Genomic DNA, 22,407 nt, shown 5'->3' on the forward strand with positions numbered 1-22,407 from the left:
GCATGGGTAACAGCCTATCCTCCATACCTACTTTACCCAGGCTTCGCGCACTGGAGAGGACACTCTGTTCCAGAACCACCATTCAGAGCGTGACACCATAGTCTTCTGAGACTGAAGGATGCCAGCAAGAATAACAGAAGTCAATTGTTGGATGCAGCCAGTGTTGGTACCAAGTTGTTGTAGCCATAGGGCAAAGCTCTGTAGGGGACCCCTCCCATGAACCCTCTGTTTATTGTATTGGGTGCTACCACTGTGGCACCCCTACCCTTCCTTCCGCCTCCTCTCACAAGGGAAGGTCCACATTGTAAGGGTCAGAGAAGGACATTACTGTTAGCTATAGATTAAGAATGCCCCCAGTGCCATCCATAACAGGTTTTACTGTGGATTGCAGGTGTGTTTCACTTAACCTATGTTCTCTGATCCCTGTTGTTATGCGATTAGGTGGTTGATCGAACATTCAGCCCAATCTAGTGCCTTTGCTGTGTAAACAGGCACCCTCTGGCTGCACAGGCTCCTGCAGACTGATTACCTCTTCTTTGCATTAATAGCCTCTTTGCTATGTAAACAGTCACTCTGCTGCAGTTTACAGGAGACTTGATTGCCTCATTAAGAGCCTCTTTGTTGTGCTTTGACATCTGTCATATATATGGTCTGTTGTTAAATGGAAGGTTGTTAAGCGATGCATACCTGTATTTCTTCAGTAATGGAAGCCCCTACGTCCAGCTAGTTTACTTTTTGCACCTTATTTTGGTAGTGTTAGAGGGATTCACTCCTCCATTGCTGTCCACTGCTCCTGGCTCCCTATCAGCCATTTACATCTCCCTGTCAGTTCGGTTAATGGTTGGCAACCTTCAGTCTCGAAAGACTGTGGTACAAGCCTACAGCACCTGGTATTCCCAAGAGGTCTCCCATCCAAGTACTGACCAGGCCTGACCCTGCTTAGCTTCCGAGATCAGACGAGATTGGGCATGTGCAGGGTAACAGTTGCTTCTCATGGCCACAATTTGTGGTACACAGTCCCCTTGTGCTGGTCTTCCCTCCTGTCTTCTTTTCTCTCAGTCCTTCTCCTTATCTCTAACTGCTCTTTGATTCTACGTTTCTTTTTGCCCTCTGTTACCTTCCATTCTGTTCTCTCAGCTCTCTTTCCTTTTCCTATCTGCCAATTTTCTCTCCACCTTCACTTGAGTCTCTTGCTCCACACTTTTTGCTGGCACTCCTACAGCTTTCCATTTTGTTTCTCTTTCCTTTCCATTGCCACTCTCTGCATCTTTCTCTTCCTGCATCTTCCCACTTTGCATCTTTCTCTTCCTGCTCCACTGCTGCTCCTAAGGCTTTCCACTTTGCCCCTCTCCTTTTCGGTGCCACTGCTGCTCTTGCTGCTTCCTGCCACCTGTCCCTCCTTTTCCTCTCTGCTGCCACTCTTACTGCTTTCCACCTTTATCTCCCCCATCTCTCTGGCTATTTCCCACCACATCTCTCTCCTTTTATCCCCCATTTCTCCACATTCTCACAGCCCTTTCCAATCCCCCCTGCCTTCCCCCCAGCTGGGAGTGTCTGTGGTGACTGAACAGCAGCTTTCCAGCTCCCCAATTCACTTGTCGATGATGTCATTGCCAAGCAACTGATTCCCAAGTCTTGGTCCCCATTAACTTTGGCCTGCAACTATCAGGCTGGGCTGCCATTGTACTGGTACTGTGAAGCTGGGGATCTGCCTGGCCAGGTGTGTTGTCTTATAAGCATGTGCCCTCACCCAGTGTCCCATCTGACTGACTTCTGATGCCATGAAACTGATAATTCCTTCAACAAGGGCAAAAATTGTATGTGTGTGTGTGTTACTATTTTTTTTAGCAGTAACAGCTACAAAATACAATGGAAATCGTTAATGTCTTATTAAGAGTACTGCATGTCTTTTTGTTTTTCTTTTCTTACTAGAGCATTGCTATTAATATGAAGAACCCTAAAGGAGCAAAGATACTTAAAGAGGTATGGACCTACAAATAATTGATTAATATATGCTGTTTGTAGATTAGGAGATGAAGTGGTCTACTGTCCATGAAAACCTAGACTGAAATAAATTGGGTAGTCTTTAAGACATTTCTGCCCAATGTTGCATATATGGAAGAGGGACCAATTGTGTACACCTGTGGGCTGGGCAAAATTGGGTTACAGTGCTGCAAGATTCTTTGTTGTTTTTTCCCCCAGACAAAATGTGTTTCATGTGGATAGTGTAATAATTACTAAACAGTTACTCAGCATTCTAACCATGTTTTTCCATCTGCCTCACGGTGCAATCCTATCCAACTTTCCAGCACTGGTGGAGCCACAGTACAGCCCTGAGGTAAGGGAACCAATGTTGCCATACCTTGAGGAGGTCTCTATGACTGCCTCCCCACCACAGGATGCAGTGAATGCTCCATTGGCACAGCTGCACCAGCCCTGGAAAATTGGATAGGATTGGGCCCTCACTCACTTGAGTGGAAAGTGTCATAACTTCAATTTCTGTTCATTTTTCTCCCTTAAAAAGTGAAGTGTGGCTGTCTGAAAATGGTTAATGTACAAATTCTGAAACTTTCCTTTCTTAAGAGTTCAGTAGTCCTACAGTACAAAACAGTACAAAGTCCTTGGTTCACATTTTAACTACAGTTTACTGCTTATTTACATCAGAATACAGAAGTTTTGCTTGCTATTATTCATAGTGGTGCAATGTTCTAATAATCTATTTTTGCAATTGGTGCAACTGAGCTAAATGCTTCCTATCAGTGTCATGATAAGGAATGAGATGGGTTATATTATTAAACTTGCTGATGTTCTCAAAATTCTTTCAGAATTAATTGCATTTATGTTTTATTATGGTTTCTATCGTAACTATGGTTTTAACAAGAAAGTGTGACTGATTTCCTAAGCAGGGCCATGTGTAAATATACTATTTTATATATAGTTCCCCCCCCCCCCATTTTACTTTTCTTTCTTTCAGATGTGCCTTTATAAGAGTAATATGTTGTGGGATGGAGATGGGATGGTGGTGTTTTGTTTTTTTCTGTAGACCAGTTGGGCGGTATGCATTACAGTTCACTTTTTTACAATAGGTTTTTCCTCCAGGGATAGGATCCTTGTGATATGAAAGGGAGAAATTTTTTGATGTGAAACAAAAAAAAATTTCTTTTTTGCTGAATTGACAGCAGCATAAATGCCAGGAACTCAGGTAATGGGCTGCATCCCTTTACAAATGGCCTATATTTATCAATCTATGATGCACTAATAAATTATGATTAAGAAGGTGCCCTCAGTCTCCTTTAGAAGCCCTCTTCCCTGTACTGGTTCATTTATACTAGTATATGGTTGTTATTAAGCAGTATGGGGTGTTTTTTTAAAAATCTATTTTGTTGCTTTGGCCAGCAATATATTACAGCCAATCTATATGTTTCAGAATGACATGTGGTATTTTTTGTATCAGTTTAGTTGCTTGATGTCAGAGCCAATATAATATTAGGTTTACAGACAAATCCAACATTGCTTCATTTGCTAAATAAGAATGATTGTTTTGGAGCGTCTACTCAATGACCAAAAAGGCGGAAAACTAGAAACAAAGAAAACAGAACTGATTGTTTCTTTCTTTTTTTGTTGCTCTGGTAGGGATTACAAAATGCTTATGGCATGCATTAATGCTGAAAAGAAAATAGTTCAGAAGCAGCAGAAAAAAGACCTTTTTTGTCCTCCTCTTTTTTATCTATAGACTGTTTGAATAATGGGAATTTTTTCCTCCATTTTTATTTGAAATTATTAAGGAGGCTTCAGAACCTTGTCACATAAGAATATTTATCTGTTGTTGATTCATCTTGGCTGCTAGTCTGACAGAAGGAGGAGAGAGCCAAACAAGCCCCAATGGACAATCATTTTTCTACCAGCATCAAAAGATACTCAAGTTGTTCTTCAGTATAGATACAGCTGAAATAATCCAAATGGGATCCATTTTCCCGAGTCAAATATTTTAGTGGTCAACTCATTGTAAATGTTCCAACATGGTGGATTTATTTAAATCTTCTAGTAAAGAGAGACCAATTTAAAGCACTGATTTAATCAACATTTTTCAGGTGTTAATTAGATAACTTCCTAAATCAAATCAGTATATTCCTACATAAAAGTTATGTGATATATGCTATCACCTGCCAATAGGGTCTTTTTGCTATCTACATGTGACAAGTAGGTATATATCTGTGTAAAAAAAAACAAGGTCACACAACTGATAAATACACATTGCAACATTCAGAAATCAGTGAGTGAAAATTTTGGTAACCCAGAATACTCCAGTGCTCACCCAAGAATCACTGTTTTACCATAAAGGAATTGCAAAGGGAGACACCAGCATGAAATTGTTGAACTAGAATTCATCAGGAAACTGGATTATGTTTCATTTGGCTTGCACAAATGAGGGTTTCCTATCTCACTAAGCTGTTAAATAACGCCCAATCCTGTGGTCTGCGCCGCACATCATGGGCAGTTCGTGGGGCTTACCGCTGGGCTCTCAGTGGAGGTGGCTCAGCTCTGACCGGCGCTGAGTCACCGCCCGGCGGGTGCCCGCGTTCCACAGCTTGGCGGTGCCTGCGACCACTGGGCTGCAGAACAGGGAATGGGGATGTTCCCGGGGGCATGAGGGAGGCGTTCCGGGGAGGGAGGAGGCATGGTCGGGGGTGTTCCCGGGGGTGGGGGAGAGGCGGGTTCACGGAGCCGAGCTCCGTAGGATACAGGGCACTCGGGCAGGGCTTCTTACCCTACAAAAGCGCCTTCACTTTAGTGGTGACCAAACAGTCGCCGCTAAAGTGAGTAGTTTCATTGCGGAACTGCTTCCCTTACTCGGGGGAAGGGGACGAACATCCCCTTCTCCTGAGGAGCCTGCTGCGGTAGTGCGGGAGGCTCTGGATCCGGCGGGAGCCCTTTGTAGAGCCGCTGGGTTCCGCTGCTCTGGGCAGCTCAGGATTGGGCTGTTAAAAATAAAGAACTACAACCTCAACCAGAAGCAAAGGCTGGTAGTAACTAGACTGATCAGTAGCCTATGTGAGCTGGAAGGCAAATGTCCATGTTTTTTGATTGTCGGTAGAAAATCATAAATATTTATAAGCGGAGGGGGAGAGAGAGTGCTCAGATTCAGCAGCCTTTGGGCTGAATCTGAGCCCAAATCTAAATTTCAGTTATCTGTACTGTCTTCTCAGCTTCAGGCATAAGTGACATAATGGAAATGTTATTTGGCTATGTGAAACAAGTGTGGATGTTATCTGTTTTTCTTTCTGAAACGAAGGGCACAATCCTAATCAACTTTCTAGCACTGAGGTAAGGGCAGTGCAGTCCTGAGGTAAGGGAAAAAGTATTCCCTTACCTCAAGGAGGCCTCTGTGACTGCCACCCAACTGCAGGATGAAGCACATGCCCCATTAGCACAGCTATGTCAGTGTGGGAAAGTTGGTTAGGATTTGGACCTAAGACAATCATAAGATGTGTGCTTTGCTGTTAGCGTTTAAGTTTCCATCTGAATGTTTTTTGGCTCTTCTGCCTTAAAAAAAATTCTTAAATGTAACTAAACAATCCACAAGCTAGACTATAGCAATAATGGTTGTGATTGCTGATACGATGACACCAGTTTACAGAAACCGGTTGCAGAGTATCCATACTAATCAGCCAGATACCTGATATTTTCAGAAAGCAAGATTCCTTGACCAATTTAAAATAATCTAAAACAGGTCACTTCTGGACAAAATCCGACATTAATATGTTTGTGCATATATGAATGCAGAAGGGAGAATGTATTTGGGAGTCGGGAAACAGGAAGAATGGCCTTCCCAGGGAAGTGAAGGTAGGAACATAAGAACAGCCCCACTGCATCAGGCCATAGGCCCATCTAGTCCAGCTTCCTATATCTCACAGCGGCCCACCAAATGCCCCATGGAGCACACCAGATAACAAGAGAACTGCATCCTGGTGCCCTCCCTTGCATCTAGAAAGTAAAGCCCCTCTCCTGCAAGGCATTTGTGGTGGATGTGACTATTTCAGATGCCAAAGCAGGCACAGCCAGGTGAAAATAGCAGAGTCAGAGCTGTGAACAATAGCAGGTCTAATGAAAAATCAAGGCTGTGGGGTTCATATCTTTATATACCGTGTGAGGATTGTACAGTTGCTACTTCTGCTTCGGTGTTGCAGTACGCAGCCGACACCGCAGCTCTAGAGACCCAAAGTCAGGGAAGTACTCCCGGAAAATAATGAGGCACACGGCAGTGCTCCACCAGATGTTCCTTTACTTGAAGTATGTACAAGATATTTACATTTCAAAGGCAGTTTAGCAAGCAAACAGCACAGATAGCTCTCTTTCTCGGCACTCCGATCACGAATCACACCGATGTAGCTTCCTGTAGACACTCTACATAACATCTCCCACACAGCAGCTTGCACAGGCTGCAATATATACTGGCACTGGCCAATGAGAGGCGGGCTACAGTCTTGTGATCCTATGACTCACCATCTGGTGACATGTCTGGTGACATGGTATTGCATCAGCCACTCCCATGATGCTACACTGTATGCAGGCCAAGACATCAGGGCCTTGCTCTATCCAGCCTGTAAATTCTGTACAGGCCTGGGGCATATAGCATAACAGAACTGCATCCTGGTGCCCTCCCTTGCATCTAGAAGGTAAAGCCCCTCTCCTGCAAGGCATTTGTGGTGGATGTGACTATTTCAGATGCCAAAGCAGGCACAGCCAGATGAAAATAGCAGAGTCAGAGCCGTGAACAATAGCAGGTCTAATGAAAAATCAAGGCTGTGGGGTTCATATCTTTATATGAGACAGTTGGCATCCTTCAGTCTTGGAAGACTATGGTGTCACGCTCTGAATGGTGGTTCTGGAACAGAGTGTCCTCTCCAGTGCGCGAAGCCTGGGTAAAGTAGGTATGGAGGATAGGCTGTTACCCATGCAGCAAATCCCCCCTCTCCACATCGCTGAAATGGTCCAATGGAAAGGCAGAGACCAATACGGTTGGTTCCAGCGGCGTCGCAGGAGTTGCCAGAACGTGACTGTGTTCAGCCGTGAACTGCCTCAGGGACTCCGGCTCCGGATTTTGCCTCGAGGTTGACTCCTGAAGCCTTTTCCATAACTGGATGTAGCCACAAGGCAGTGGAGGTTTGGGATCAGAGTTTTCCTTCTCTCAGATGAGCTGCCTTCCCAGGCTGGCGAGTCTCATCTACCTGGTGGCTGTTTAGTCGCCTCTTACGACAAGTACAGTTTGGCTGTATCTTTATATACCGTGCGAGGATTGTACAGTTGCTACTTCTATTCTGCCTTCAGAGAATATTACCATTTATCTGAAACTTTGTAACCAGAGACTATCATGGTAACAAGAGCCGAGAAGAATTTTTCATATCATGGGGTGTATTCTATAAAAAGGTGTGACCAAGTTCCACGGAAATCAGTTGTAATTAGGTTAGCCCTGACCAAATCCCATTCAGTTTGTCTCGGCGCAATACGCAATTTAAGCCTATGCACGTTTACTTGGTAGTGACTTGTGTGCAATGCTGGGGGACTTGCTTCTGAGTACACATGCACTGTTTATGCTGGTTTGTCTGCTCTGCTGCACATGTGACTGTTAAAAAAAAATAAGGCTATCACCATGGAAAGCTGCCACTTCTATTTTGATACAGTATTAATGAGACTGAGGCAGGATTAGATTTCTATTCTGTATTAATATCAGAATTAATCCCTTCTGAGGTGTCCCAAGCTTTCGTTTTGGACATTGTGCATATTTGTCTTGCCTCTTCCATTTTGACCTCAAGAAGAGCTGTATAAATGTGAAAACATAGCTTGTTATTTGCGAGGGTTCCATTCCCAGAACTCATGTGGATGACAAAAATTGCATTAAAGCAAATCCATTTAAAAAACGTTCCTTTGCTAAGCAATTTAAAAATAGCCTTGCTGACCTTTGTGATGTAAGACAGTCATTAGGCAGACAGTCCATCTATCAGTCTCCCTCCAAGTGCTTAGAAAGGCTTCACTCCTTCACCCAGAGCACAGCGCTGAGAAGGAATGCTCATGGATAATTAGGTTATACCTGTATGTTGTTTGCCCCCCCCATCAATCAATTTACAACAAGATTGGTAAAAATGAAACAGAATATATCAGATAGTTGTTGGAAATTTTAGTGATATATAATAATGATATATTATTTCCTGCACCCTTTTTTGTGTGTGTATGTAGTGAAGTGTGTTATGTTTTTTTTTTTCGTGTTAAGAACATAAGAACAGCCCCACTGGATCAGGCCATAGGCCCATCTAGTCCAGCTTCCTGTATCTCACAGTGGCCCACCAAATGCCCCAGGGAGCACACCAGATAACAAGAGACCTCATCCTGGTGCCCTCCCTTGCATCTGGCATTCTGACATAACCCATTTCTAAAATCAGGAGGTTGCGCGTTCACATCATGGCTTGTACCCCATAATGGATTTTTCCTCCAGAAACTTGTCCAATCCCCTTTTAAAGGTGTCTAGGCTAGACGCCAGCACCACATCCTGTGGCAAGGAGTTCCACAGACCGACCACACGCTGAGTAAAGAAATATTTTCTTTTGTCTGTCCTAACCTGCCCAACACTCAACTTTAGTGGATGTCCCCTGGTTCTGGTATTATGTGAGAGTGTAAAGAGCATCTCCCTATCCACTCTGTCCATCCCCTGCATAATTTTGTATGTCTCAATCATGTCCCCCCTCAGGCATCTCTTTTCTAGGCTGAAGAGGCCCAAACGCCGTAGCCTTTCCTCATAAGGAAGGTGCCCAGCCCCGTAATCATCTTAGTCGCTCTCTTTTGCACCTTTTCCATTTCCACTATGTCTTTTTTGAGATGCGGCGACCAGAACTGGACACAATACTCCAGGTGTGGCCTTACCATAGATTTGTACAAAGGCATTATAATACTAGCTGTTTTGTTCTCAATACCCTTCCTAATGATCACAAGCATAGAATTGGCCTTCTTTACTGCCGCCGCACATTGGGTCGACACTTTCATCGACCAGTCCACCACCACCCCAAGATCTCTTTCCTGATCTGTCACAGACAGCTCAGAACCCATCAGCCTATATCTAAAGTTTTGATTTTTTTGCCCCAATGTGCATGACTTTACACTTACTGACATTGAAGCGCATCTGCCATTTTGCTGCCCATTCTGCCAGTCTGGAGAGATCCTTCTAGAGCTCCTCACAATCACTTCTGGTCTTCACCACTCAGAAAAGTTTGGTGTTATGTGTTATGTGTGTTTGTTTATATTTGTTTTTGGAAATTACCATAGATACTCAGGTATAGTACCTGAAATTTTTTGCCAAGTAATCAAGCTCCAATTCTCACTTTGCCTTATCTCTGGGTCAATCAGAGGGCAGAGTCTTTCAACTCTGAACAGTTTCCTTTCTCTGCTAAGCTTAGGCAGGCAGCTGGTTAGTTGCTATAGTTACTTTCCTGGGACGTTCCAGCCAAAGTTAACCTTTTATTCCCCTTCGTTCCCTTTTGCTGCTGCAACCTGCTTCCCTTTTGCAAAGGATTTGCATTTGGCAGAGGTCTTTTTTTTCCAACACCAGGATGGGATTCCCTTTCCATTTGAAGCTACAATTCAATGCAGCATTACTTAAGAATAACACCCATGGAAAGCAGTGGGTCTACTTCTGAGTAAAAAGGGTTGCAAATATATGCAGCTGCATCTCTCTGCTGTGAATTGAATTGCACACTCTCAGTTATGTGTCATGGGTTGTATGTTGTGTTTAGAGCTTCTGGCTTAACACACCAGACACCTTAAAGGTGGATTTGATTCATGGGTCTCCTGCAGTGGTTCCCAACCTTTTTCACTTGCATATCCCTTGGTAATAATAAATTGTACCCTTCATATTAGCAAAATGTTTGTAATAATACAAGCCCTCATCTCCTCTCTATGAAAACACAGACTTCATGTATTCATGTGTTTTCTGTTTTTATTTGTTTGAGGAACAGAAGACTCTGCCTTTGCACTGTTTTGCACCAGAAGTGTGCTGAAAAATTCTGGGTGATTGATCACTTTCCATATTATGTTTCAGCTTTTTTACTGTGCTGGTTTTCAATCACTGGTTCATACATGAATTGATGACCAAAAACTAGCTGTTGGTGGGGCTTTCAAAGCCATCTAGCTACCTCCCTTCCTGGTCCTTGCAAGGCATTCTGGAGCATGACCTGCCTTTTTCTACCATTATTCCATTCTTTTTCAAGTACCCCTAAAGGTCCTGTTGAGTGTCCCTGGGAGTACATGAATACCAGGTTGGGAACCACTGATTTACTGGTATGTTGTTTACAGTGCACTTACTCTGATAGTGTTTACAAAAAGGTGGTGAAGACCAGAATTTAAAAAGAATAAAAATATATGTTATGATCTTTTACTATGTTTTTAATAAATTAGAGGCTACAGTTCTTAGTGGTAGGTTATTTTTCAGGATCTATCCTGGGGTAAAATCAGACAAAACTATAGTCAGACACCTCTCTAAATTTAACCCCCGACTTATCCAAGAGTCATAGAAAATTCAGTGATTGTTGGCTCAAGACCTGCCCTCGACTTATCTGTGGGGTTGACTTATAGGCGAGTATCTGCGGCAATAATTATTTTTTAAAAAAATCAATTAATTTACAGAAAGATATCTGTACCTACTCTTATGATACATAATATGAACATGGAAGCTGTTCATAACTGCAAAATGCTAAAAATGCTGAAAAGTTCTTAAGTTTCCTACTTTCTGTCCCTCTCGATATTTCACATGTACCCCACTGCCTGTGCCAACTTGCTGCTTATAGTGCAACCTCCCCTAGTGTTACTCCCTAGAGCAGGGGTAGCCAAACCGTGGCTCATGAGCCACATGCAGCTCTTTGCCATATAATGTGTAGCTCTCAGAAATATGTTGGACGAGCTCCTTTTTGTATCACAATTAATACAGAAAGTAAATAAAATTTTTTCAAGTTTTATAATTATTTACCAAGTGTAAACTGAGAATCTACTGGATTAAAATGAAAGTTTCATGTTCATAGTGAGTAAATATATTTAATAATTTAAATGCTTCTTAAATATTGCAGCTCTCAAACTATTCTCAAACATCTGAAGTTTATTGTATGTGGATCGTACCTTAAGCAAATTTGGCCACCCCTGCCCTAGAGTCTTGTTTAAGGGTTCAGTTGATCGGTTCAGACCTTTGAGGCTTGTATCTCCCAGAGTCACCATAATATTAAAGTACTATCACCCTGTATTCAAACATTAGCCAGTCAGCAAACGTTTTTGTTTTCTCACTATCTGCTCCTGAAATATAACTTACAGCTACAGTGCAAGTGCTTGCCTTCTCATGCATGGGGAGCCCCATGGCAGATCGCCCCTATTGTGCCATTGTGACATCTATATGACCAATTCAAGGTCTTGCTAGAGAATATCTCTCTAAGGCAGACATCATGTCTGCTTTGCAATTGTCCAGGGTGTAAAAAAAATTGTGCAGGTTTGTACATTTTAATTAAGCCAGACATGTTTGGTTTATGACTTGTGTGCAGCGGCAATGCCAGAACTGTCTTGTTTACTGCAGATTTAAATTAAGTTATGTGGGGGAACTTGTTGAACTTTGGGAAGTTCATTAAGAGTCTGACTCATCTTCACCTTTATTTCAGCTTGCAGCTGTCTGTGATGTTTTTGTGGAAAACTACATCCCTGGAAAATTGGCTGAAATGGGCTTAGGCTATGAAGACATTAACAAGATTGCTCCTCATATTGTTTACTGTTCTATAACAGGTATTTTAACTTGTGTTATGGATCCATGATTATTTAGTCATTTTCTTTATTTCAGCTGCTATTGCGAAGTGAAGACAAGGTGTTTTTACTGTAAATTTAAGAAGTCCATTATTATTTTTCATTTTCATTCAGATTGTGAAAACTGAACTAGTAAACAAATAGCATGAAAACCTTGATACATTTTTTTTTCTCATGGTTCTGTGCTAAGGCTGCAGTCTGGTGGTGATTCCTGTGACATTAGTTCTGTTGTCGTCACCTTGCTTGATCCAAGCCTTCAGAATGCATTGGAACATTAGTCACACGTGATAGTGTCACGGTTTGTAGACCTAATGTTGCCATATGAGCAATATACAAACTGGGGCTCCCATACAAGTGCCTCACAGGTGTGCTGAGGTTGCTCCTAGAAATGCTTTCATACTGATGCATCATTTCTGAGAACTGCTACTTCCATGTGAGAGCTGTTTGCAGCACTGCTGTGATTTGTGTTATCACAGCAGCCTGAGAAGAGGTCCCAAGATCATGTATATGACAAACAGCAATGGCATGAACGCCCCCCCCTCCCATCCCCCATGAAGATACCAGTTGTTGGAAATGGTGCCCTTATGTGAGTGTTGTCACTTTGCAAATCCTGGGATGGCTGGAGTGCTCTTGAGGTGTTTGAGTCCCAGTTTATGTGAATTCCCCCCCCCCCCGCCGTTTTAATGTAAGTGGTCACTTGCTTGACTGGGGAAGACTATCAAGTCACTTGACTGTTAATGAAAACTCAAGGAAATGTAGTCTAAAGGAATTTATAGTTTTTAAAGAAGGAGAAATCATCCTGATTGCTAACTACCAAAAATAGTAGTTCTTCAAGAAACTATGCTATTAGTAACTTGATTATAATCTTTAGTCCAGGTGCTGAAGTACCTGCGTAACTTTCAATGCATATATGCGTGTGCTTTTGCTGACCATTTGGGCAACTAGCGTTAAGTGTACCTAAAACAGTTTCCCTTTTCTTCCTTCCCTGGCTCTTTTGGACTCAGTAGATCCTTAATGAATCTGGAACTTGTTACACATCATAACATTAGAGTGCTGTATAAGCACCACATCAGATGAACAAAATCAGGACAGTACTCTATGTTTCTGTCTGACCCACTGATTTTGGTGTGTTTTACACAATATTTCTTTTAACTCTGATGTGTCTGGCATTTCACTTAGAACTTCTGTTCTGGACTGCTTGTTGCCTCACAGAACTTGTGCCAGGCTATCTGTCTATGAAAAGAGAAAAATGTCCTTACCAATCGTAGATCTTCTCTGACACACATCTTCTGGTCTGGACATTTTCCCATTTGTACATACAGTTATTGTTGCATGTCTGTTGTTCATTGCTCCAGCTTTGAAGGTTTCTCATCTTGGGCAGTCAGTGTGACTCTGGGATGTGTATGTAGGGAGAATAGTTGGTGCCGAAAAGTCTAGTCCAGCTGCTGTTTCAGTGCCTGAAAGATTGTGGTTATCCCAAGAGACTGTGCCAGCACAAATGATTCTTTTTATTAGGAGGACAGAATTCCCCATGTAATTCTGAGTGAACTTTTGTAACTTCTTGGCATGCGAGGAACGAGAAAACACAGCATAAGCCATATTTTCAAATGTTTTTCTGCAGCCTGACTCTTTGTTTGAGTAAATTCTCTTGGACTAAGTAAGATAGTGATATTATGGCAAGAAGTACAAGTACTCCCTGTATATATAGGGGTTCCATTCTACCACCATACACCCCCACCGCAGATAAAAGGGGACCATATATAAATAAAGTAGCAGCTCTCCTCTCCCCACCCATTACATTACCTTTGTTTTTCTTTAGTAGGGATTGAAACAAGGGATTAACATCCCTTGTTAACGAGGGAACATTCTTGCTTGACTGAAGAACACGACATGAAGGCAATTAGCCTGCATGCTAGAGGGAGGAGACTAACAGAACATTATCAGGAAGCAAGACAGTTCCTGCTTCTGTTAACTTTGCTCAGTCTCCCTCTAGCAAGGAGGCTGCTGCTTCAGTTAAGCAGTAACGTTCCTCTGTTAAAAGCAAGAACCACCCATATGTCAGTCCTGTTACAGAAAAACAAAGGTACTATAGTGAGTGTGGGAGGGGGGTACAGCCTTCCTGATTCATGAATAAATAAAACCATGGATAATGGATCCATGGGTACAGAGGGACACTTGTACTTACTATCTTTACTTTAGGAAAGCCATGTGTTTGCATTTTAAGGGGACACAGGAGAGACCGCTCAAAACTGTGAAGTTAGATCTGTAAGGGTGCACTCCTAATCCCTAATGTCAGTGCTTTCCAGCACTGACAAAAGGGCAATGCAGCTCTGAGGTAAGGAAACAAACATTCCCTTACTTTGAGGAGGCCTCTGTGAGTGACACCCAACTGTAGGATGCAGCACACGTCCTATTGGCACCGCTATACCAGTGCTGGAAAGCACTGACATAAGGGGTTAGGATTGTGCCTTAAGTAGTTTGCCTTTTTTTCCTCGGAGTTTGGGTGTTTCCACTTTAGTGTTTTCTTTTAATTACTGACACCATTTTTTGTTGACATTTTACTGACAGAGAATTCAGATGCTGCTGCTAAATGATTGGATTTAGTACTTCCCCTGACAAACTCATGTATTTTTAAAGATCTGGTTTGAGGTGTTTTCTGTGACTTCCAATGCACTTGTAACACCACTGTTTTGCATATGAGCTGGCAACCGGAGATGGACATGTTTGGGGAAGTGGCCTGTGGTGTGAAGGCTGCCTTTCTGCATTGCTTGTCCTGTTTTTCTTGGTTGCCTCCATTACTTGTCCTGTATCTGTGAAGGCCTTTCAAAGAGGTTAAAATTATGCAGATTAGGCATTCAGGAGAGGGGGTGGAGGGGATTAGATCCAGCCCCTTACCCCGTTCCCTGCCAAACAGCTGTTTGGCAGAATTTTAACCTGCGTTGGCAACTTCCATGTCTGCAATTACATGTACATAAAATGATCCCTTCCCCATTACTTTCCAACAACTGTTTGCTTTTTCTTAATTAAAAAAATAATTTCCTTTTTGCACTCGAGCAAATGTGCAAATAGAAAACGACCAAATGTTCAAATCTGTTTTGCTCTGGGTTGTTTGGCGCGCCCTTTTCCCTAGGCTATGCTGATTGGCACAATAGGATTAAAATAGGAAGATAGCATTGTATCAAGTGCTCTATTGAACTCCAGTGATAGCCATACCTTTAGCAGCTATCACTGAAAGAGCATTAATTTAGTGAATTGTGAAAGAGCAATGTATCAACAATTCCAAAGAGACTTTATATTGAAAAGACCATTTAAAAAGTCACTTTAGGCTTCCTTCAAAAGACTGAGAGCCCAATCCTGGCTCTCGCCTGGCGCTCGCCCAGCTCCTGCGGCTTGGCAGTCTCCCGGACCACTGACCAGAGGCATGGTAGGTGGGGGCGGGAACAGGGGTGGGGAGGAGGCGTTCTGGGGAGGGGGGAGGCCGGTGGGGGGCGGAGAGAGGGCAGGTGGGAGGCGTGCCAGGGGGGAGGGAGGGAGGAGGATCCGCAGAGCTCTGCTCCGCAGGATCCAAGGCGCTCCGGGAGGGCTCTGTGCCCTACACAAGTGCCTTTTCCTACTCACAGTAAAGTAAATAGCCCCATTGCAGGGCTGCTTACTTTATTCAGGGGAAGGGGATGAATGTTCCCTTCTCTTGAGGCGCCTCCCGCGGTAGCATGGGAGGTGCTGGATACGGCGGCAGCCCTCCTCGGTGCTGCCGAGCCTGGACGCCCCGGGATTCAAGCAATAGTTCAAGCACTATTGTTTAAGCCATTTCTGCCCAACATATGCACAACAGGGACCAAATGTGTACACTTGTGGGCTGGGCAAAAATGGGTTAAATTGATTTAATTTAACCAGCCTTAGATCCTCATTTCCCACTTGGTGGTGGTCAGTAAGTGTGCACTGCTACCATATTGTTCTGCCTCATCTTTCCTTCTGGACCAATTGGAAAGGGAGGATAGCCAAAGGATGGCATGGCAACATTAAATTTTGAAAATTGGAGGGAAATAAAGAGGAAGATAGGCAAAGATGAGAGCAGATGGAGTTCCATGACAGGGGACAGCAAGTGGATGGGAGGAAGACTGAGGAAGTCCACTGAAGAAAGCCAGCAGGAGTTACCTGCTGAGGCAGGATTTACCTCATCTAGGACCCCTAGCCTTATCTAATGTGCAAATTGTGCAGGCCTGAGCAGCAAAATAAAATGGTGGTGGAAGCACTGTCATGACCCACTTTGGATTCCAACCCACCTATTGAAGACCTCTGCTCCAAATTCTGCTTCATTGTAGTAGTGCAGCATTGTAAATACATTTATTTGGATGTAAAATTATTAGAAGTAAGCTACCTCAGAATGCTAAGTGCAAGGAAGTTGCAACAGGATTCAGGTATTTTGTTGTCTTGTATGCTCCCTGAGGCATTTGGTGGGCCACTGTGAGATACAGGAAGCTGAACTAGATGAGGCTTTGGCCTGATCCGGCAGGGCTCTTCTTATGTTCTTAGTTTTCTTAAACCAATTACACTGATTTTTAGTATAATTTTCTTTCAAGTTAGTGCTTAGAATTAGAGCTACAGCCTTAGGTCTTGGTTGGGTACAAGGCAGTGAAGTTGAGGAATGGGTTCATTAGCCTCCATTTCCTTTGGAAGACTTAAACTGGTGATTTTTGACAACCTGAAAGGCAAACAGAATTTCAGAATATAGCCATTGGATAGGAAAATACGGTAACTCATATACTGTAACTCATATGTAGGTAACCCAGATATGAACTCCTTTTGGAATTTTTGATTAGCAAATGCTTAAATTTCTTATCTAAACAAGGCTGATTGAATCTACATGGCCCCTTGGACGGGTGATTGCTCTGGTGCTAGAATTGCTGTGATCCTTCCCAACATTCTTGTTACTTTGAGAATGCTCTTAGGGCTCTTTCTGCCTGTTCTTGCTTACAGGTTGGCTCACTTAGTGAAGAGAGTAACCTTAGAAGCAATGTTAGTTTAATACATGCTGATAGCTAAGTGGTTGAGGTTAGTTCAAGTTTATTTTGCTGTCCAATCAAAGTAAAACTCCAGATGATTACAGAGGAATGAACTTTTGTTGGTGGTTGGCATGGTCTAGTTTAATTAGACACAAATTAAACAAAAGAATCAGATCAAGGGGCAACCTTCAGAGAGGCAACTTCAAATAATGATGCACCTAATGAAAGTGGTAGAACAGTATTGTATTTACCATGCCAAATTTGACCTTGAATGTTTACTGAAGAGGTGAGATATATTTAAATAAACAGTGCAAACGCCAGGTTGCTGGGAGCCCTGGGACAAAATACTGCACAAGCCGCTCATGACTCTCGCACCTGTTCCTTTATGGTGCATTGGACACTATCACTGCCACCAAAACTGAGAGTTCTAGGTTACTGTAGCTGGATGGCCCTCTGACAGGGTATGGATCTTCAAACTCCTTAAGCATGCTCAGGCAAGCTACTCTTTTTGCAGTCAGTCATGTCTCTTCCTCCTTCCTGCATAATTTGGGGATAGTAGTATTCCCCCACCTTACAGTGTTGTAAGTTTTACTGAATTTACTTGAAATATGATATAAATGGTATTATTATTTAATAAAATCTTACTGGGTGTTAGGCTCATTTCAGTGCTCAAAAATGGTGTAATTTTTCTTTTAGGTTTCAGTATTTAGTTGTGGTCTATACTGACCAATATTTACAAGCCCAACTGTAACTCTTTCTAGCCCTCTGGGCTTAAGAAACCTTTGCACATCCCTTCTAGTCAAGTCTCCATAAGACTTCTGGTAAGTCTTCCAGCAACCATGTTTTCTCAGGAGACAAGGCCTGAACACCCTTTTCCCAGGACCTCCAGTTACCTACGGTGTCGTTGATAAGCATACTTATGCTACATGCCCAGCTGAAAATTTGAATTGGCTTTCACATATTCTGGAAGCCCCACATAAAGGATCAAGCTCAGGTGTGAAGGGGATGCCAGGAGTCAATTTTTTCAGTAGCCAAAGCACTCTCACCCCAGAGACAACTCTTTAAAAATCTTACATCATCTACACTTGCCAATGCCTATCTAGTTAAGAAAAGAAACAAAAAAAATCCAACCCACTCTTCAGACCCTATTCCAGCAAAAGCCTACATTTTTTCAAAGAGTAAGCATGAAACTGAACAGCCCAGCCCATTTGGATGTGACCTTGTCAAGATGAAACATAATCCTGAAATGAAGCCTTCAATAAATCAAAACTGCAAGAATATACTGGCAAAAGCCAAAAAGTAGATTTACAACCCAATCCTAAACATGTTATTTATAAGTAAATCCCACAACCTTGTTGAAGTTCCAAGTGAACATTGTTGCTGACCCTCCTGTCTTAGCTGCTAATTTTACTTGAAAAGAGATGATACAGTTAGATAAGTCTTGTGGGTGGTCTCTTGCAAAGACATTGCTCAGTCCAGCACTGGCTGAATAGGGGATGTGTTAAGTTTATATTTTTTGTCATTGAATCTCCAATATGGAGCAAAGAGGGTTACCTTTAAAACTTTTACTACCAACTCAGGCTACCCTTATGTCAAGCGCAGCTGGAGTAAGGTTCAACTCCTTAGCTAGTTCCCTTTCATTAATGTAGATTGTCTCCATTTAAAAACAAGCAAGCAAAAGGCCAATTTTACCTTCAATTATTTGAAGCCAAATCATTTACTAGGAGTTCCTATGAGCATGTTATTATTTTTGTTTGTTTAGGGCTGAAATTGCATAAAATTAAAGGAAAATAAATAGGAAAATAAAGAACTGGTGTAGCATTCTGTCTAAAAGTCTGAGTTGCAAATCAGGGATTGAATCTCACCTCTGCCATGGATTCTCACTAGAGGGCATTAGACAAGACACTCCCTCTCATCTTCTGTTCCCAGCTGCAGAGAATAACAGCCCAATCCTATGGATAGAAGTGTTTGAAAACATTTACTTTACTCAGAAGCCCATTGTATTCAGTAAGACTTGACTGTAAACCTATCTTACTCACTGGAAACAAACACCTCTACCCTATGGGTGGTGAGCACTGGCAGAACGCGTGTTGAACCCTCAAAAATTCTATGATACCACAAACCTTGTGAGAAACCACCAATTTCCAAGATGGATTTCATCATTTAAATAAAGTACATCTATTTAAAGTCCACATTTTAAGGACTTCAGTGATGATAAACAGTGGAAAAATTATTATGGATGTAGCTTTTCAACTTGCACTAAAGCTGTGAGAACCGAATGATGCAGAAATCTTGTTTACTTGAAGAATTCTTAGGGTATGTCGTTTTTGTTATTTAAATAAACACGCTGTAGTCTGTTTTCACTGCAAACATGCAAAGATGGTATGGGAATTGAAGTTGGAAGACCTCTAAATCAGACCCTGCTGCTTTTGTTCCTTGTATTGATTTGCTCCTTTTCAGTGGTAAATGAAACTGTACATCTGGTAATGTATATTGGCAGAGAGCGATAACCCACATTTCTGACCTGCTAAGGAGCGAACTTGTTTGGCATGCAGCAGTGGATTTTAATATAGACAATATTTCCCAGGGTTACTAGGAACCAAATGTGCTTTGATATTTCTGATGATAAGCCGAATTGGTTTCTGATGCATGCATGTCAGTAATGACTTGAAAAGCAGTTGAGACACATTTTGTAACTTTTATTATGCATTTCAGGAGGTCCACAATTTAGACTTTCATTTGCTGACCTGGTGTTGCGGACAGTTTTTATGAAGAATTCAAAATAATAACCGCTGATGTTATAGTTTATTATAAAGAAAGATAAAAGGAAATTCTTTTATGCCAAGGAACAAACCAGTTGCCAAACCTTGTTTAACTTATTACTCAACAGCTATACAGTGCAACCTTCTGATGCTTTTGGGGATGTATCTTACACAAAGAGGAACTAAAAAAATATGGAACCCTCCTTCCCTAAACAAGGGTACTGGAGAAAATTGTTCTGAAGTCCTTCATTACCCATGTCTTATTTCATTTTTTTTTTAATGTGAGGGTTTCACTGAATAAAAAACATAGCATGTCAAAGATAATTGGGGCCAAAAATTCCCCAGGAACATACTAAAAATATTGTAAAAATAGCTGCATTTTATGGATGCTGCAGCTAAGATGATGATCTTTCAGTTTTTTTCCTTTTTGCATTTTTAGAAGGTAGTGAATTTAATGTATTACCAGCACAATCGTATTCAAAGCCTGTGCTGGTGGGACACGTGTTGTGCTGGTGCACGCTGCCGCAAAAGTGGCATAAAGCACTTTGCAGTTGTGCAGGGAGCCAGCATTTTGGTGGGAAGGCTAAAGCCTTCCTCAGTGCGCCAGCAGAGGTCCACCAGAGCAGGTTAGCCCTGCACAGAGGACAAACAGGGCGGGAGAGGGTGGAATGGGGAGGAGATGGGGTGGAGAATGGGCAAATTGGACCCAGGAGGGCCTGATCTGCCTGAACTGAGATCAACCGAGACTTACACCAGCAAATACTTTGTGCAGGTCCGAGTTAACCCATAGCAGCTGCTGGGGCTGATCCTGGTTCAAGAGGACAAATGTCCCTTTACTTCAAGGAGACCTTCAGCAGCCAAAAATCCTCCATGGGATGTGCCAGTGCTGCCGGATTGCTGTGTGGTGATTTAGTTAGAATTGGAGCTGCTGTTCTGTGAGACCCCAGCAAAATAGTACAGGCGTTCCCCTGTATCCACGGGGATCCATTCCAGGGACCCCCACAGACATGGAAACTGTGGTTATGGCATGACACCTGTATTAATAGCACCGCCGCACTCCCCCATGTGCACCCTGTTAGCTTCCTGTTAGTGTCAGACTAGTTTTTTTCAAGCATTTAAGCAGCCAGCAGCCTACTCGCATTGCGCTATAAATTTAAATGCTTATAGTGACCTGTTAAAGCAAGAAACACTTCTACAGCAAGCTTTTGAATGTTGCTGATGGGCATAAGAAAGGCCTGGGCTGTTTGTGCATAGGATGGATTGAGACAAGCAATTTATGCAACAAAAGGCGCATTCCTAACTGCGCATTCCCAACTTTCTAGCACCGAAGTAAGGGCAATGCAACTCTGAGGTAAGGGAACAAACATTGCCTTACGTTGAGAAGGCCTCTGTGACTGCTCCCTAACTGCAGGATGCAGCACATGTCCCACTGGCACAGACACGCCAATGCTGGAGAGTTGGTTAGGATTGCGCCCAAAGACTACTGTGTTTCTAAGGGTGGTGTTGGCAGTCACTCAGAGTACAAGCCTGGCATTCAAAATATAGCCAGTATTAAACCCGTGTTCAAACTGAGCCCAGTTTATGTAAACTTTGCCATAGGTCATCTCTAAAGTTTAGATAATTTTGCTTGTGTCCAATCTACTGTATGTATGTATAAATATTCAGGACATTCAACATTTATTTTGTATTTGTTAACACGTGGCAGGTGTTTTCTAGAAGCAGTTTTCGATGCTTCCTATTTGGTAGCTACATTATTATAAAGATGCATATAGGCATGCCCCAGTATTCCCCGTTCTGAAAACCCACACGGTTAACTGAAACCGTAGAAACTGGTGAATGCCCCCCCCCCACCTTCTGGAGGTGAGGGGAACTCTGCTTCCCTTGCCTCTGGAGGGTCCACTGAGTCCAGCAGTAAAAAGAACACTACTTCTGGTTTCTCTGTGAAATTGGAAGCGACTTTTTGATGCCTTATAAGGCATTAGGAAGCCTGGGGAAGACTCGAAAGGCCCTTAATGCCTTATAAAAAGTCACTTGTGGTTTCACAGAGAAACTGGAAGTAGTGTTTTGTTTTTACTGCTGGGTTCAGAGAACGCTTCGGAGATGAAGGGAGTGGAGATCCCCTCACCCCTGGAGGGTGCAGGGGCACAGACCAGATCCAAGTGAATTTGCAGATAGGGGATCTGCCGATGTGAGGGCCCATACATTCCTTTTTTAAAAGTTTGGTTTCTTTTTCATAATAGACCACTGCTTTGTGTTCCTTTGCTTATTTCATTAACCTTTATTAAAGAAAGATGTAGCTGTTTATAATGAATAAGGCTGATTGATGGCAGAACAACAGTTCTAAAGGTGTTTCTTATTAATTTGCCATTAAGCAGGGAACAGCCAGGTATCTGGATTAAATCTATGGTAATAACCAGTGTCCCTTTGTAGAAATATCTGAATCAGAATTCTGTGTGGGTTCTTAGAATATCACAAACAGACTAGGGACAGTTTTATAGGCAACACCTTGCATTCAGGTAGGACTCCCAGAGTATAAAATTCACATAAATTGTGTCAGTTATGAAGGACATGCGTATTTATTACTTGCTAATAGAGGTGATAACTACAGAAGCGATACCCTTTGTTCTATAACACATGCGTGGGCTGTTCAGATTTGATGGAGCATACATGTGCTTTGCACTCAGGTTGCTCTATTCATGGAGGCAAAGCAAGCACGGAAAACAATAAGTTCAGTAGAAATTTGTCCAAGAGATCTTGCCTCTGGTTGTCGTTAGAAAACTATGGTATATTTCTTCGTAGTGAGTTCTGTTGGTTTAATC

General features: G+C 42.5%; 1 protein-coding gene across 2 annotated transcripts in view; it reads left to right on the forward strand.

The window, feature by feature from the left end:
• The window catches only part of SUGCT (succinyl-CoA:glutarate-CoA transferase), a 363,922-nt gene that overhangs the window by 13,381 nt on the left and 328,134 nt on the right, over positions 1-22,407 (forward strand). For both annotated transcript variants that reach the window (XM_066628034.1, XM_066628035.1), the window contains exons 5-6: positions 1,933-1,983; positions 11,685-11,805. In XM_066628034.1, the coding sequence (XP_066484131.1) occupies positions 1,933-1,983; positions 11,685-11,805 (172 nt within the window). The remainder of the gene's footprint in view (positions 1-1,932; positions 1,984-11,684; positions 11,806-22,407) is intronic.

The sequence above is a fragment of the Tiliqua scincoides genome, chromosome 5 (assembly GCF_035046505.1).
Source record: "Tiliqua scincoides isolate rTilSci1 chromosome 5, rTilSci1.hap2, whole genome shotgun sequence".
NCBI lineage: Eukaryota > Metazoa > Chordata > Lepidosauria > Squamata > Scincidae > Tiliqua > Tiliqua scincoides.